General features: G+C 34.6%; 2 protein-coding genes and 1 long non-coding RNA gene across 20 annotated transcripts in view; 2 read left to right on the top strand and 1 right to left on the bottom strand.

The window, feature by feature from the left end:
- The window catches only part of Alh (Alhambra), a 32,358-nt gene extending 29,899 nt beyond the window's left edge, over positions 1-2,459 (bottom strand). For all 18 annotated transcript variants that reach the window (XM_053767878.1, XM_053767880.1, XM_053767888.1 and 15 more), the window contains exons 1-5: positions 2,330-2,459; positions 2,108-2,187; positions 1,252-1,416; positions 549-624; positions 248-369 (exon numbers count right to left, since the gene is read on the bottom strand). In XM_053767878.1, the coding sequence (XP_053623853.1) occupies positions 248-369; positions 549-624; positions 1,252-1,416; positions 2,108-2,187; positions 2,330-2,438 (552 nt within the window). In that variant the 5' untranslated portion in view covers positions 2,439-2,459. The remainder of the gene's footprint in view (positions 1-247; positions 370-548; positions 625-1,251; positions 1,417-2,107; positions 2,188-2,329) is intronic.
- A 4-nt stretch (positions 2,460-2,463) lies between these two features.
- On the top strand, positions 2,464-5,624 carry LOC128682897 (uncharacterized). The gene is made up of 4 exons (XR_008406223.1): positions 2,464-3,016; positions 3,191-3,338; positions 3,589-3,661; positions 5,183-5,624. It is a non-coding gene; the product is annotated as an uncharacterized LOC128682897 (long non-coding RNA).
- Positions 5,625-17,530: 11,906 nt separating this feature from the next.
- LOC128682943 (proton-coupled amino acid transporter-like protein pathetic) overlaps positions 17,531-18,402 on the top strand; it is a 40,699-nt gene continuing 39,827 nt past the window's right edge. The window contains exon 1 of the mRNA XM_053768020.2: positions 17,531-18,002. Coding sequence (XP_053623995.1) covers positions 17,943-18,002 — 60 coding nt within the window. The 5' untranslated portion in view covers positions 17,531-17,942. The remainder of the gene's footprint in view (positions 18,003-18,402) is intronic.

Raw genomic sequence — 18,402 nt, 5'->3', positions numbered from 1 at the left:
TTAATTTAATAATTTCTTAAGTTGATAACAAGCACACACAAGCTGCAATGATATAGGTAATGTGAAATTACGAAAGTGAAAAATAATACCAAATTTTTAACAATGCAAGCCAAATAGAAGTGGAGTAGTATGTTTGTCCAGAATTTGGGAATTACCTAATATTGCGTTTACGTGACTTATCATATAATAAAGATATCAGATGCCACTTCTATTTGCCTTCTCAGATCTGTGTGATACGGATACTAACCAATTTGCTGTAATGGTGTTGACAATAACCACAGTATTTGACGTTGTCCAAATAGTTGCCGGCTTCCTCACAGAGCAGGCCCAGGGCTTGGGCGCAGGTCACATGGAAGGGCTGTTTGCATCCTGTCAATAATTATTTTTACAATTATTTATTACTTATTACATCTACTTATATTGGTCGCTGATTGGTTCATCAACGCAAAGATGAAACCGAAAATATTTTCGCCTTTATCGTTTTGACGTAAAAGAAGGACAAAAGTACATACTTTCTCAATTAATATATGGAATTTAGACATATTTACCCGATTTATTACACTGCATGCAAGCTCCAGCAGTGGCGCGGTGAGATTTACCCAGATCTTGACAAATGTAACATGTCTGAAAATAAGGATATTATTTTATGTAAATACATTTTCATTTTGACAACTAATATGTACAATTTTGTGAATAAAAAACATGTTAAACCGACGTTAAACTTTATTTCAATACCGTATAACGAAGTTTTTTGAAATATCAACATCAAATTCTTTTACAAATACACAACAAAATGTTGCATAAAGTGAATTGTTGACGCACCGATCGGAACGAATTTTCATTTAATAATCACAGAAGCGAATGTAGTATGTGACTTGTGTTAAGATTTTATATGAATAAAGAAAAACTTAATTTCAAACCATAAATAACATAAATGAAAAAATATGTATGAAGCCTTGGGATGTGCCTAAGGCTTCATACATATTTTTTCATTCGTCTTGTGTGGAAAGTAACGACATACATGTCGTTATGGAATTTTCAATTGATAATATTTCCAGCGTCCCGGAAGAAACCGGGACCACGCTCACATGAGAAAGAGAGAGAGAGAGAGGTGTTGGCAACTAATAAGTCGAAATCTTAGCCCAAGATTCAAATCAATTTTGTCTTTATTGAACTTAGGATGATATACATCAATGACGACAAGATACTTAAAATAGTCGAAAGTCACGACCCGAGATCAGAATAACTTACCTTGTTATATCTTTCAGGGGGAATCAGCCTCAAGACAATAGGTTCCATAGACGTGACATTTCCAAAGCGGACTTCTGGTATGTAGAGGGCGCAGACCACGTGGGCCCAGCCACCGGTGTCTGTTCGCTTTAGGGCTCCGGACTTAGACGGGCATAGCTCGCATCGCTGGAATGTAGCGATAGATCAACACATATTCTGTCAATATATTGTTTGTATGTCCATCATTAATGGTTAAAAAAATGATTAAAAACTTGCTATTCCACTATTCCAGGTTATATTCTAACCCGATATGAAATTCCATGAAGCACAGTATTGATTGATAACAATTCTACGAACCAAATAAGTCGTGTCCAACCTACACATAAATCATATCTTATTCTGTTTGTGGGAAAATAGCTTGTAATTAGGCCCAAAATATCTTATTACTGGAAATTTTGTACTGTTCGTATCGTGAATTTTTCATTGTACCTAAGTCTTGTACACTGGATCATTTGCGAACTGTAATATTTATAGCAGAGTCTATTTTCTAAATGACAAAAGAAATATCAACAATTTTTAACTACGAAAAATCTTTATATCAATAAAATCAGCACTTCTGCGAAATCCAAATCACCGAAATCTGTTCTGTCTAAGTAAAAAGATCAATTCTCAACGCTCAACCATCTTACGCACTTATACTGTTAATATGATAAATAAAAGATAATCGTATAGAGATTCTGCAGAATAGATTTCAACAAAATTGACAAGAAAGGCCTTTGACATGAAAGTTACTAATAGGCTAATGAATTCCTGGAATAGCATACAAGGTGGATAAATAAATAAAACTACCACAATATAGACTTAAGTATTCACTTACCACTTTGCCTTTAGTCTCCGGACTTTCGCATTTTCGGCAATACCATGGCCCAGTGGGTACTGTGACTATACCGTAGCACGCTGAAATAAAAATCAATGTCACTAAACAGGACGAAGGTGACAAGAGGACAAAGTCAAATAGGCAAGTAAATAGAAAAGAAAATCTCAAGTTAATGAAAACAATTGTATAAAACTATATGTCTTTTGATTACAGTATGATCACCTTGATGTACAGCGACTGTGCAACCATTCCCATCACAATAGACCAGAGGGTTGTCGGGCCAACCTCGCTCATCAGAGCACACACAGCAACCTCCTACCATCTCCTTCATATTGAACACAGCATTATTACTCTAAACCCTGCAAAATCATCTCATAATTCTCACTATGTCAACTTATTTCTATGTCAGTTAAGCAATTTTTAATGAGTGTGACTAGCTAATATGCGCAATGATTGATATAATAGAAGACTGAAGTGACAAGACTTAACATTCCACAAATAAATTCCACATCAAAACATAGAATGTAGTGCCATTGAAAAATAATTATAATTAATGTGTGAACTAAAAATTAACAGTTTCATCTTTTTCAAATGCCTCTGAAACATATGCTAGCAAAGAACAAATATAAAAAAAAAGTTTAATTTATTTTACAAATTTTCAAATGTTATAAAACATAGGTAAAGATGTCAAGACATCATCTCTATTGAGATAGAGATTTAAACATGAACACTCTGAAACAAAAGTCATAAGGAGGGCTTCAAATAGATTCTATCATTTAAATTTTTTTTAGATCATTCTACTACTACTATTGAAATCATCATTGACTTTAAAAAGTGGAGTGGTGAAACGCAAAACAAGCCAAAAGTGATGAGCATCAATGGAAATTAAAAAACACTTAAATGAGAATGGTGTGTACCCCAATGTTTTTTATCATAACACTAATGAAAGTACAACACTTCAAATTATAATGGCTCAATGTTACTATATTAAAATAAATGTTAATAATAATAAATGTTAATGTATATATAGCTTTATATTCATATTTTTTTTGTTTCCGTTTCTATTGATATTATTTATTGCAGTGAAAAGGATTTTGTTCAATAAAAATAAATTATTTGCAATATACACTTTAAAAATTGACACAAACCAATAAAGAATAGTAAAAGGCGGAACTACAATAACTAAAGAAATAGGAAGAGAAAGAAAAAGATTTGTATAACTCACAAAAGGGTAAGGATGTCTATTTTTCCTTTCAAGACTTTATTCAAGTCGCCTAACATATGACATAACTTTTACGACAACCTGGTGACATTTAGTGACAAGTCGGATATGCACTAGTAAACCTAAATTTTGAAACAGTGTGCATGTTTTCCTTCACCGGAAGCAAGTGGCTGTCAATGATAACTATACAAAATGTCAGATTGGTATACAAACTCATGTGGTACGAGTTGAATTTGTAACTGGGACCTTTTGATCACAGGAAGACAGTTTTAACAACTGGATCACTACTTCAAAAGGAGGTGATTAATTCAAACATGAAAATGCATTCCTTGGTTTGTACACTTGACATATTTAAATTTAGTTCTGGTAAATTTTTGGTGAGGTGAAGCAAGAATACCATTTTATTTTGAGGAAAAATTAACCAGGACAATTTGACTTAGATGCCATTTTAAGTAATTAAATTAAAAGGTACCTAAATTGAATGACAGCAACTATAACTTATATACTAAAAGTTAGTTAAATAATACATAGTTATTTTAAAAATATATAAAGAATATAAGAGGTAAGAAATATTAAACATAAATATATAGGTATATAGTTGTACAATATATTTATCATACAGAAAATAATAGACAGCACTGAGAGTTGAAGATATAACCTGCGGTGCATCAGGTCAACCTGGACAATTAGGTCTGTGGTAACTAGGTCAGGAGTACCATCAATTACTATTTACATGCATTGCAATAATCTCATATTTTTGTATTGATTAACTTGCACTAGCCTAATTTAGAGATTTATTTAGATTTTTCTGTTTTTTCTTGTCTTTATTCACTTAATTCAAAATATATAGCTCTTGATGAATTACAATTTTTCATCAATTTTGTCTCTATAGGTTTGATTAACTGAACACAGAAACAAGTCAGAAAATTAAATATAATGACTTTCACACTAACACACTGGATCAATAATGAACATGAAAAATGGTGTACACCAGTAAAACACTTTTTTAGTGTCAAACCTACATATCTTATAACAAACACAACACTTAACAGATCACTTACATTTGAAAGAAATAGCTCAAATAGATTTTACAGTAGATATGTAAAATAGACAATTTTAACAATATGCAGGTACATGTAGTCCCTATCCTTCACAAGATCTCTTTGCTCATATATAATAGCATAAAAATATCTCAATTCTATTATACAACTAAGTAATCAATACAGAGCCAATACAAATTGAAGTAGTACAGATGGAGTTTTAATGCCGACAGCGCCAATGCCATGAAAATACATTTTCCATCATAATAATGTATAGTTACCAAAGAAATATAAATCCTGTCATTGTTGGAGTTGAGATATCAAATATCCGGTTACAACACATTCATTCATTTTAATTTGAATATTGACAAACTAATCGCCTCACCTGCGCCTACCATTAGCGACAAAAAGGTAGTCAATTGAACAGAATCGTAACTCATGTGATTAGCGTACTTAAAACGTAACAAAATAAATAAATTGATCACTTAGGAGAGTTAAATTGACATTAAACCTCCGATACTTCCATATAATCGTTGGAAAATCTACTTGGCTGCCATTTAATCACAAGCACAAGCCATGTTGAATTTTACTAGGATGCATTTTGTTTGTTGATGCAGCCGTGGGTTGACGCGTTTACGAAGATAGAATTTTAGGCATTCTAGTTAAAATAACAAAAAATGGAATTGTGATTTCATTTGGGTTTATTAGTTATGAAGCATAAAATATAAATGCAAATGTATTTTGTTATTAAGTACACAATTTAAATGTATGAAGAATGATAAAAATATTATAAAAATATTTTACTTGTTGCAGGCTTTGTAAATGGCTCACAAAGGTGTTGCCTCAGTAAATAATATTTTTCTTGATTCATGCTTTTCACACTAGATGGCACTAAAGTGTGGTCTGGTCTATCTGCTCTGTATCGAATCGAATCTAAGTGACAAGTGGCGTCCTTGCTCGATCTCTCTCTCGATACTTTATAGAGTAAGGTTTTGTGAGTTTGTATGTTTTAGGTGGGTAATCTCCGAAACTACCAAACCGATTTCAAAAATTCTTTAACCATTACAAAGTTACATTATCCAAGATTGCTATATTATATCTCAAAATTACGACGGGAGCGAAGTCCCAACTTCAACAGTGTACATTTCTTGTGACAGTATAATTATATTTTTTGTGATTTATAAGTATGTGTTTACCCAGATTGCCAGATTACTAATTTATTTTATGAACAATATTTTTGTGTGAATAAAATCATTATTCGTCTTTGGTCGCATTTTCAACATGATTTTCATACAAATTTTCACCCCCTATTATCTATATAGTCTTTGGGGTTGATTTATAAAAAAATAAGTAGACTATTTCTAAACCCCGAATCTTGAAATAAATTCACACCAAATTTTATCAAAATTAGTACAGTGGTTTAACCGTAAAAGCTTTGGTCGTCTTTTCATCATAATTTTAATTCCATGTTTTATAAAAAATACCGACCGGATTTCGATAGTCAGGCGCTATAAAGTTATGAAATTTTATTTGTTCAGCCTACCCAGTCGTTTTTGCGCTCCTTTCTATGTTGCGACCTAAGTATCCATTCACACAACATATTAAGATTAGAGAAGTAACATTTTACCAGAGATCTCGAGTAAATAACGAATTCTTTTGGCTTGCAGAAAAAGTGAAACTGCATTTTAAAGGTCATAGGAGACAGTGTGTGATTGCATGGGGGAAGCGGGTGTGGATCCAATCCTAAAAAAGGTAGTCGATAGTAACACCGAAGTCTTACCCAAAATATTAGCTCATAGCTTGTATTTCAGTAAGAAATATAAATATTTCAAGTAAAAACGTAGAAATGTGTTTTGTCTTCATTTAGGTAATAGACCCTTCGTGCGCAACAAATTTTAATACATACTGAGCCCACCCTCTTCTGTGATTCTCTCTCACTACCTACCGGTTGGCTGGAGAGATTGCTTAGCAATAAGCCCACTATTGGTCCCTATGTATATAGGTATTGTATAATCTTTTTATTGGAAATAAAGGTATTTTGTACAGTAATTTTTTCCTTGGATTTATTGTTATTAACAAGTATGAGATCTGACTGTAAAATACAGAAAAAAATAAAAGTGTGTAAAAGGTGTAACTTTTTGGTTGTGTTTTATTTATTTTTGTTTCAATTGCCCATGTCCATCGTGCCCACAAAGTTGGATCCGCGTCTGGCCCAGCCGGGGTGCCGACATTGAATGGGAGTAGAATCAATGGCGTCGGCGACGTTCAGTCTGGACCAAGTTGACGTCACGGGGAAAGTTGGGTCATGATAAAGTATCTATCTACAGACATAGACTAGGATACCGACTGTTGTGAAATCTCGGATTAGTGAAAATTCTTTGTCCGTACTTAACATAACTTCACTCTTTTTCAATCATCTTCGCATGCACCCTGTAGGATTCGGGGCCGTGACACCGTGAAGCTATTGCAAACGTTATGAAAAATAAACCAAAACATTTTTAAACATCGGTTCAAACGCCTGCCTGACGTCAACTCTCCTTGGCAATATGAGCCTATTAGCTGTCGGAAGAAGGCTATGTGTGAGTCGCCTCGAACGACGTCCACGGTAGGATATGGAATGGTCTTATGCTAGGGCGGAACCACACGCCTACTTGATAGTTTGAATTGAAATGGGGTGATGTGAGGTGAGGTGAGCCTGAGATTCGAAGGACCTACTTTCGAATCCTACTCATTCATTACTACTTTTGTAAAATGTATAAATTATTGTTAACTAGCTTTTTCCCGCGGCTACACCCAGTTGTATTTTCACCCTCCAAGTAGCCTATGTTTAAACGGCAGTCTTTAACTAACTCTTTAAATCTAACTAAACCAATACCAAATTTCATCAAAACGATCAGAACAGACAGACTTTCAAGTTTATAATACATGCTGCGCCACCAAATTTCGTAACAATGCCTCCAGCAGATTTCGCGTGAAAGAGTACCTAACAAACATTATACACATACATATATGCTCACAAACTTTGGCATTTATAATAATAGTAGGATTGTAAATGTACCTATATATATTACCTATATTCACATAATGAAACCACGGAATTGTACGGAGTACCTACCTACTAATTCCATGAATGAAACACGATAATCCAATGTCACTTTGATTAATTTAAATATAGTAACATTTTAGTAAGTACCTATTGTTTTTTTTTTTATTAAAGTGAAATTAAACCTCTTTTTTACTTCAACATTTGTGACGTCACTTGTGCCCACTGTCATACAAGCCCCATTACACGGAGTACCAACCATGGAATTAGTAGGTACTTGTTATGGACACATGGAGAAAAAGTTGATAATTTTTTTTAATGTGTGTTGCTTTGAGATAAGCTAGATATCATGGAAATATATGTAGTTTGTTATATTTCCATGTTAGATATGTACATTTGGACACGTGTAACACGAACGCTTGACGAAGCCTATGCCTTCTGTCAACGCAACAAAATTTGCATGCCAATAATCAAAACGCACGTTTTCTGTATAAGTATATTGTCATAGCAAATGCATTGCATCTTTTCCATCTTTCACTATTTTGCGCGAGCATGTCTCGTGGCCAGACACGTGCGTAGGCCTCCCTGGGAAAATATCGCGTCTATGAATATTTTTATTTTGTACTTACAAAAAAGTCACGGGAAAGCCGCCAAACTCTTAAAAAATTGTCAAGTTCGAGTTTTATTTGGATGATGGTTCTGCGGCCTATTACGAAAGTCTGAATTTTCTAAATTGATCGCTATCTAGATCTTACTTGATTTGGCGTATAGATTAGGTATATAGTTCCATAGAGGTACGGTAGAGCAGTGACAAGTCAAGCAATGTAAGGCACAGTAAAGAAATGTACCTAACTACCTACTCAAACGAGAACATAAAGCCATTCCTAGTCGGGGGAATATTTCTAATAACTAAGTAGATATTTCAGTCATCAATTTGAAAAATTAAAACAATAGGTGATTATTATATAAATTTATGTCTCAAACAAAGATGGTTCTGTATTTGCATTACAATACCGGCTCCTAGATACACAAGAACAAAATGTCACCCGCTGGCCACATGCGTTATTTTCCCACGTCAATGGCATCATTTTCCGCGCCAAAATTTGCTCGCATAGCGTGGGCAGACGGATGATGGAAATAAAAAGGTGTGGCACTGAAGACGTGGTTTGTTTGGCCAATGACAACAAGAAATAACAGGGATATGGGTAGATTTAGGTCGAGTTGTATTGTAGAGAATGAGGTGTCGCATCGAATTTTACGTGAAAGAGTAACAAACATAACATATCATTCAATCTAGAATATTGTTTACTATATACCTATAGATCTGGAATCTACATATGTATCATTTAGTGATGTAAATAGATGGAAATGCGCAGGTCAATATAAAATGCTTACGTACCTTCTGCAAACTGACACCGCCAAGTCATGTTAAAGTTTGTACCACGAAAAAAATCCCGCGGATGTGGCGCTACTGTCGCTGCAAACAATATGGCCTATCTAATTTATTAGAATAACTTTATTCCACAGATAAACAATAAAACACAAAAAATATAGGTATATAAAAAAGACATCAATCTTATCTTTTATTGATAGTTTCTCTTATTGCTGGATTTACTTTCGTGATATGGTCTGTACTTTACCCTTCTAGTTATGCTTATACTATTTTTTAGCCGCGACTTCGCCCGCGTGAATATCTCTGCGAAAGCAGAATAGACATGATTTTTATACAAAATTTTACCCCCTACTACACTACTTTAGGGGATGATTTTTGAAAAAATAAATTACCTGTATTTGAACAGGTTTCCTTCAAACTGGAACAGACAGGCAGATAGACAGACAGACTTTTAAAAAAATTTGCCGTGACAGTAGAACTAATAGTAGGATGTCTGTGCCTGTGACTTTACCCGACAAGACTCACATATCTACTGGGAGTACATATATGGGAGCTGTTAGTTTTATCCATGGAATTAGTAGGTACTCCGTCGAAGTACTTACTAAATCCATGGTATTATCTTTTATATTGATTCATGGTTGTTAGTGACAAGAGATACCATGCCTGCAAAACTTTTTGCAAAAATTAACCTTTCAGTGAAATAGATTAAAAATCTAAATGTTTCGCACAAAACGACATTTACAGTTTTTGCATCCGTAATCAGAGTGTAGAGTTTGCAAACCTGATACCTATGTGTTTAAAAACTTCTCAGAGTATCCGTTCATCAAGATGAAGAAGGTACTAAGGCAATGAGACCACGCATATATATCCCTACTTCTCTACGATACGATGGATAATCCTGTAACTCCACTCTTATATAACTCGTAACCAAACTAAAATCCTACTATGTGTGTTTGCTACTTTTTCACGCAAAATCTACTGGACCGATTATTATTTGAAATTTGGTACACGGGTAGAATAAAACATAGGTAGGCTACTTTTTATCCCGGAATTCCCACGGGAGCGAAGCCACGGGGCGCAGCTAGTATATAATAAATATAAGCAACAGCTATATTGCTATAGGCGTTAGCCTAACCAAACTAACATCATACAATGAAATCTTCCTTATCTTGAGTGAGTCACATGTAGTGTTGAACCTAAACGCGACAAACCACACCCATACAAATGACGCAATGTACTATTGAAATAATGATACCACGATAAGACGAGGGAAACCATGGCACTAAATCGTAGATCAGCGTGGCTTATAGGCATAGCTATTGTTAAACTCGACTTGATGTTGGACTGAAGATTTGGTGACACTTTAAAATCTAAGTAAGTAGTACTTTAAATGTTTCCAGGTTTTAGCCATAATGTTTAATTATGATACTAGCGGCGCGCACAGGTTTCACACGGATGCAAATTATGCACATATAAACCTTCCTCTTGAATCACTATATCTATTTTTAAAACCCGCATCAAAATCCGTTGTGTTGTTTTATAGATTTGAGTATGCATAGGGACATACTTTGTTATATACTATGTAATGAAGAATGTCGGAGTTTAGCTAAAAATGTGAGAACTCATAACCCTAAAGTACATACAGGCTTGTAAAAAAGTAAATACAGGCTTGATATGCTTGTAAAACACCAAAAATCATAAACAAAATTATTCGTTCTACGATTTTTAACATAACGCTCTCTGTGGGCACGTCTAACTTGTTGTCTTTTCCATGTTGACCGCACATTTTGATACAAGAGTGCGTCAGTGTACAGATTACACGACCGCTACAGCGTTCGAGTGGCTCACGTGTGGCGTCGTTCAGAACAATATAACAAAAACTGATGGATTTTAGCGCCTCGAGTGCTAAATTAGTGACTGGTTTCGCACACCAGTCAAAATTAAGTGAACCAGCAATATGAGCAAGTTAATTTTTATTTGGCGTCTTCATATTTACGCCGCCGATTCTAGATAATGACGCCTAACTATTTAGCGCTTTATCACACGGGTCATCGTTTGCCTAAAACAATGGATTCTGTAACTAAAGACGCTCTCTTATGTACTCTTTATTATATGTTTCCTATAGATAATAATATGTAGCACGACAAAAACATACACTTAACATATCTGGATTAGTTTCATAATATCCAAGCAAAAGTTTGACAAAAGCCACGGTATATTATCATATTAGGTACATAATTGATATTACATACAGTTTTACATACCCATATCACATTTTGAGTTTGTGAACACAATAGTTTCATCAAAATAAAAACTAAATTAAAAATTTAATAAACACCCGATTTTGAATCATCTCATATGCTTGTAAAGAGTTGGCGGTTTCCAAAGGGCTGAACTCATTTTCCAAACATAGCTATTTTTCTATGTTATGCTATAAGCAAGTGTGCTTGAGAAGAAGTTCTGCAAAGGGTTAAACCCTTTGCAGGACTTCAGACGTTATAACATTTAAACTTCTTTTTATGTCTCGTTTAGTGTCCGTGAAAGGGTTAAAATTTTGGAATGTGATTCAATAAATTCACTAAAATCAATAATAATAAATAATAAGTCAACAATGTAATTACCATGCTTATAATGAAAATATTACTTAAAGATTTTTATCATTAATTAGTACCATATAGCAGCCTAAAGTAGGTAAACTAGCTTGCCGTTCTGGCTTGGTCGGGTAAAAATATAATAAATTATACACCAAAATTTTCCTCAGGAATCATACTATCTATTGATGAAAACCGCATGAAAGTCTGTGAAGTAATTTTTAAGATTAATGCGAACAGACCCGCGGCAGATGACTTGTCTTATAATATGTAGTAAATAAACATTTTTTTAGCAGCATCCGTTTTCACTGTTCCAACATATATTTCTTTTATCTATGGTTCCAATAATTCGTCCTCAAGAAGTCAACAATACAATTCTGAGAAAACGAAACGCAATGTTGCCGCAACAGTATGTCTTCGCGCGTCGTTAAATCCGATTAATAACTCAGAAAGGCGGCAAAGTGACGACGTTTCGGAGTAAATGTAAATAGGAGAGGTACCTCTCGTCATTATATCGTCCGTTTTATTACGAAACTCATAATTCTGATATAACGACTGATTCGAAAACAACAATAGGTTACGTTCAGACGTTTTTCTAATGTGCTGTAGTACAGGACATGGTTCGCTTCATCAATAACATTTCGCAAATTTATCACAGTTAAAAAGTGACGACACGAGTGATATATTTGGCAACAAAAAAGTCAATACTGTATGATCTGCCTTTACTTTTCGAGTTACAGAACTCCAAAACTGATTTTTATTAAAGAAAATATACAAATTTTGGATCTGTACTTACGGAGGTCTGAGTAGGGTCGTTTAAGTCTTTTGAGAATGAGACAAAGAAACATATTTTGTGGGTATTAATTAATCGTACATAAAGAATATGTTTATTTCGTTTTAGTCATTTTGTTATAATATAAGCAACTAGCTATTGCCTGCGGCTTCGAAGCCGTCGGCGCATATTTCTCGGTATTGTGTATTTGTTTAAAATAACTTTATTACATAAGAAAACACAGATACACAAAAAATAGAAAAGAAAAACAATAGTAACGGCGGACTTATTCCATGTATAAGTCCGTCCGGACGCCGTCCGCAGTCCACCATCGTCAATTTGTTTCTTCTAAAGAAGAAACAAAACAAGGGAAGTTAAATTATATAAAAAAATAGTAATATCAAATAAATTAAATTTGAATACAATTTGAAAACGTGAACACAAGAAAGAAAACCAAATTAATTAAACATAAATAAATATTTACTATCGCGTATTTCTAAGTTTGGTGCCCGTGTGAGCGCAGCTTTTGTATTTATTGTTCGGGAAATGGGAGGAAAGCTTTCGCGGAATCAAATCCACACTTGATTACCATACAGACTCCAAAGCGTAATCATCTTTTACTGTGTTTGCGCTGTAATATTATTAATCGATATAGAGTATGTGGCTGGTTCAGCTATTCACACGTAAGAAAATCTTTTTTAACCTTTTATTTCCTATAGCTGGGCAAAAGCCTATTATACCTTAGCCTATATACTATTTCATAATCCTTACTAATATTATTCTTTGTTTTTCTACCTCTTCAAACTCACCTTGGCGTAAAAGCTGGTAAAAGGCATGTCTAGGCGAATTGAAGAAAATCGGATACCATTGTTAGTAATAACACACAAATAGCAAGAAAGAAGCAGAATCCCACTTAAAATTGCGAAATTTGGTGAGGATGTGTGTATGTATGTTTGTTACTCTTTCACGCAAAATCTACAGGATTTATTGTTATGAAATTTTTACCTGGAATAATAATTTTTGTGCGAAGCCCCGGCGCGCAGCTAGTAAATAATATTGCTGCTTTCAATAAATTATACTTAATTTATTCATGTCACGATGCACATAAAATAAAATCTGATGATCGTGTCTTATGTATTTGAACAAAATGCTCAGTTGACACGATTATAGTGGCGCGGCGTAGTGGTAAAACTTAACACCTCAGCACTTCTTCACAGGTACACATTGTACCGAAACATTAAATATGTTTCGGTACAATGTGTATCATCGGATGTTAAAAATAGAGCGGAATATAAATAAACAATAACAATTAAGTCAATATTATGGAAAAAAAAATACAGTCTTCTCTATGTTATAAAATGTGGTCGATGTCGTAACGATGAAATTTGGTCTTATTATACCTGCCTAGCAGCCGCCTTGCGCGCACTAAATAATGTTCGCGGTGCATGGCTGATTTACTTTGTCAAATACCTAGCTATTCTATTTTCTTGTAACATAGTCATTACACACATTAGACATATTCACAGAGAAAAAAATTAAAGTCATAATATTCTGTTATTATATTATCATAATTGATTTCTAAAAATAACTCTCACATTGCATAGGAAATATCTCAAAAAGGAAGGTTGGTATATAATATACATAAACGGCATAAAGTGAGAAATAGCGGAATTTTCTATTCGATTTACTATTAATATACTCTACAATACGTAAAGTACTAATCGTAGAGCCGTGGAAACTCAGCACTTAATTTGTATTCTGTTTTTCAACAGTCGATAGAATCAGTTTTAAGACTACAACGTAAAAAAAATTACAATGTCTACATGGTTACATTTATAGGTGTATATGACGCATAAGTTCCTCAAGCGTTGGAAACATTCCTTTTAAAAAATCACGTGCTTATGTTTGTTAGATGATGTATCGATATTTTTATGTACCTTAGTACAGTCAACTCATATACAGTAAACACAAGTTGATATTTAAGAATTTATGTGGCGTTAATAGTGGCGAATTGACTATGAATTACGGCATGTTTGCGACGCGCTTCACTGTACCTAAATAAAAACAAACCTAATTAATTTTATAATGTTAACAGAACAAAATAACAAATATCTTGAATGTTTTCTAAAAATAAAACTGTATGCACACTTACTTATTTTTTTAGTTAAATAAATACAAAATGTAATGTTTTACCAAAGGTATCGTGTCAATAATCTTGTGTCTAGAATTTTCTTGTGCAGGGCCTACGAGTATAAAGACCCCAAAAGAAAATTCTAGAAAATCCACTTTATATAAAATAGTAAATAAACCATAAGGAGTTATTTAATTGGGTACATTTTCCTTTTCAATTATAATTTTAAATTAGATAAAATAGTTTAAAGCATAACATATCTAGTATAAGAAAAATGTCTTCCTTTAATAGCTGATTTTTTCCTTAATTCGGTTAAAACCAGCGTTCACCGGATAATGATTTGATGTTTTATGTATTCTAATCGCAATAAATGGGATTAATTAAAAAAGTTATGGGTAAATAACGTGTGGCTCACGTGTTGGATATATTATTAAAGTTGCACAGTGATTTAGGCTCAGTTGTTGCCCTGTACAGATTACCTTCGAAAGAGGTTGATTTGACGCACGACCTGTGAATGATATGTGAAAATTCTGATATCAATTTTTGGTGTTGATGACTATTTGAGAAAAAAAGGCTTTTAAATTCATAGAAACACTAGCGAAAAAATTACTGTGATAATGATAATAATGGTTTCAAAGATATGACGAAAACAAAGTCACACCCTTTTGGACATGTCCAAACGATCACTAAATGAAACGTAAAAGTGACGTCACAACTCGCTAAAAGGTAAGTTATTTGTTCGACAGCTACCTTAAATATTGCGTTTATGGTGATGACTTCTTAATAAAAGTTGTTACAAAATTTTAGTTTTATACGATAGTTGAGTTTATTTTTATATCATAGGTACTTTTTGAAAAATGACTTTCCAACCAACTTCAAATCTTCGTATAATGATCCAGCTGCATTGTTACAGTCTATGAAATTATGAATTATCACAATGGTCCGAAATATATCATTTTATCTAGATAAAACATATTTTTTACAATTCTCTGACTTTGTAAACTCCTATTCTGTAAACTAAATTGGCATAAGAAAAAAAACGATAGACTCGTGCTAAAAAGGAAATCGGACCTAGTGCTCCGCATTTGAAAAACGCTCAGATGAGAGACTTACTTACTTCATGTATGATTGTAATAGAAAATACTGGAATGAAAACTAAAATAGAACAACTGATAGGTTGATAGATAACATACATTAGGAATCTATTTTATCAATTCAATTTGGACAACTTGGAAAAGTACGTCATGTAGAGAGCAGTCACGTGTAGTTGCACTTTCACAGAGAATGACGCTACATAATTTAATTACCGGAAACTGTTGCCATTTTAAGTATAACTATACGACTCGCAGATCTATGATCCAATTTAGCTTTTCTGTGATAACCTCTATAGACAGACAGACGAACGAATAATAGGTATGGTCGGACTACTAGGGATGTCAAAGACATTGCGAAGCAAAATGAAAAAGAAAGATAGCTTTCCCTGGGCTCCGATGCTCACGGAAGTAGCCGGAAGAACCGGAAAAATGCTCACATGAGAGAGAGAGAGAGAGAGAGAGAGAGAGAGAGAGAGAGAGAGAGAGAGAGACAGAAAAAGGAACAATGAATTTCCAGATGTGTATTTTGCGCACGGTCCTAAGGTGCGCGTAAAAGTTTTTGGCAAGCAAATGTTCATGATAGAACTTCTGGTACTAGAATACTTTTGGTACGGAACCATCAGTACGCGAGTAGAACTCATACATGGCTGATTTATTGTTTTGTTTTGATCTTCCAAAAATTCTGTTGATATTTTGTAAATTACCTACGAGTAGAAAATGCTAAACCCAGCCTGTAGCCAGGGCTGCAGATGATAATGATTTACGAGTAGGTATTTACACACCTTTGTTTCTCTTAAATTCTTAAAAACGCATACAGTTGCTAATATAAATACTAAATATTGAATAAACACACAAACTACCTAATTAGTAGGTATCTCAAAAGCGAACACTCAAAAAAAAAAGACTTATAGCTGTCATCGCATGAATTGTTCAGGTAATTAGGTATGACGCGAATATTTTGGGAGCTCCGAAGGCTGATGATCGTCGGCGGCGCGGCGCCGCGCGGAGTCCCGCTTCAGCGGCGCCGGCCCGACCAGCGAATGTGCCGGCCGTACCACGAAGCCATAGATAAGAAAGAAAAAACAATCTGTGTGTATCGTGCGATTTAGCTATTCACATCTCACCAGCTAACCAATCACAGTGCGACATTGTGACGCAACAACAACCACACCGAAATCATATAATATATCACTTCATATTAATTCCATAATGAGAAGTGAAATGCCAACCCGCACTAAGCCCTGGTCCACAATTTTTTATAACCTAGGTTATAGCGCCTTTACCTCATGTGTATAGAAGAGCCTGTATGATAGATTACTGTTAATCTATCTACTACGAGGCTACCTACAGGACAGACACTACACCTAAGACAGGAGCCAGCACTTCCAAAAACTTTTTGATCTAAAGTGCGTGCTGAAATGTGGCGTAGGATATACGTTGAGTCTCGTTCTGTCAATGGAAAATGTTATAAAGTGTCATAGTGACAAAACACATTTTAGGTTGAAGTATTAATTTTTATGAATAATGGGGATAGTGTGTATCTTCGAGTGTTGTGTAAAAGTCAAACCTTAAAATTTTAAATCGGTAGTTATTTCACAACCGACCACCTGCCTGACGTTAACCCTTCTTGGGAATGCTATTATATCATATCAGCTGCCAAGGCTAGGCTTTAGTCGCCAAATATGAGATCCACCGGTGGATAAGGAGTGGTCATGTTTGTGAAACAACGAATGGAATCAGACACCACAAGAAATGGTCGTTAAAATTACTCATAGATCTATCCTGATTAGAGATTAATACACAGTACCTATGTTAGAGGTTCTCTATCTAGAGACAAATAAGTATTAGTTTTACGCCATTTGTCGTTTGCTTCGTGTTTAAAATAAGACGTTTTCATTGAAAACATTTTTAGATGTAAGTATTTACTGTTAAAATCATGAATTGTTTTATTAATCAGGTTAAAATATAGCTTAACTCAAACGGAATGGAAGACGGAACGAAACCTTTTGTTAAATACTAAAACTTTATGTGAATGTTTCTCGTGAAGCAAAGGGGCGCCAAACTTATATTATGGTCAGTCCTGCAAACTTGTCTAGGGCCGAGCACGCGGCCGACTTTACCCGACCCAACGAAAGCCGAGTTGGAACGACGACGTCTAGCGCGGCGGACTCGCGAGCTCACTCCACATCGCGCGCTGTGGCGCGCCCTCGTTTCGTCCATTCATTGCCGATTTACCCGCAACAGCGGCACGACGTAATCTTGCCGACGCGTCTTCCTATTTTAAAATAAAACTATTATTTTTTATTTCATAGTTTATCATAATACTGATAAACTTTACCGTGTGAACTCCGGACGCTAAATCCGGAAGCGAAGTCGAGAAATAAACATAAATCTTCACTTTGCATAAAGTTTTCTGCAATCGTTGCAAACTCGCTTTCAGCAACGAAGTTTGTTAAAAGTCTCTCTCGACCCCACGCGTTTGGGTACTCCTGTGTTAATATAACTTCGATTTATAATTTCATTAGAGGTGGATCCGAGAAGAAGCGAAAATGTCGAAAAAACATCTTCACAACCAAGCTGCAATACCGTTAGCTCCGGCGGTATTTAAGGTGAGTGATTTATTTTTATTTGTAATACTTTAGAAAATAGTTTATAAAAGCGAATTTTCCATTTTTTTCTCATTTCCAAGTGCGTACCGATGTGTAAACTGCGTTAAATCTTATCCGAAGGCGTTAAAGTTTTAGTGCCTAAGCGCACGATAAAATCAAAGCAATTCATGATTTCACTGGAAAGCCAGCCGCGCACGTAGGTAATACCTCACTCGTGTTATTAAATCGCGCGTTAGTGAAGGTATTAAACTAACATTCTACTATTTCCTCGAACTGATGTTCTACAATGAGATACCTATGTCGCGCTCCAAAATGTAAAACCGGTTTACAGAGTTTTCTGAAGATTTACATAATTCTTCGTAACTTAAGTACATATGCACACATACTTAGCTACATGAGG

The sequence above is a fragment of the Plodia interpunctella genome, chromosome Z (genome assembly GCF_027563975.2).
Source record: "Plodia interpunctella isolate USDA-ARS_2022_Savannah chromosome Z, ilPloInte3.2, whole genome shotgun sequence".
Lineage (NCBI taxonomy): Eukaryota > Metazoa > Arthropoda > Insecta > Lepidoptera > Pyralidae > Plodia > Plodia interpunctella.
This window is presented reverse-complemented; position numbering and strand designations above follow the sequence as displayed.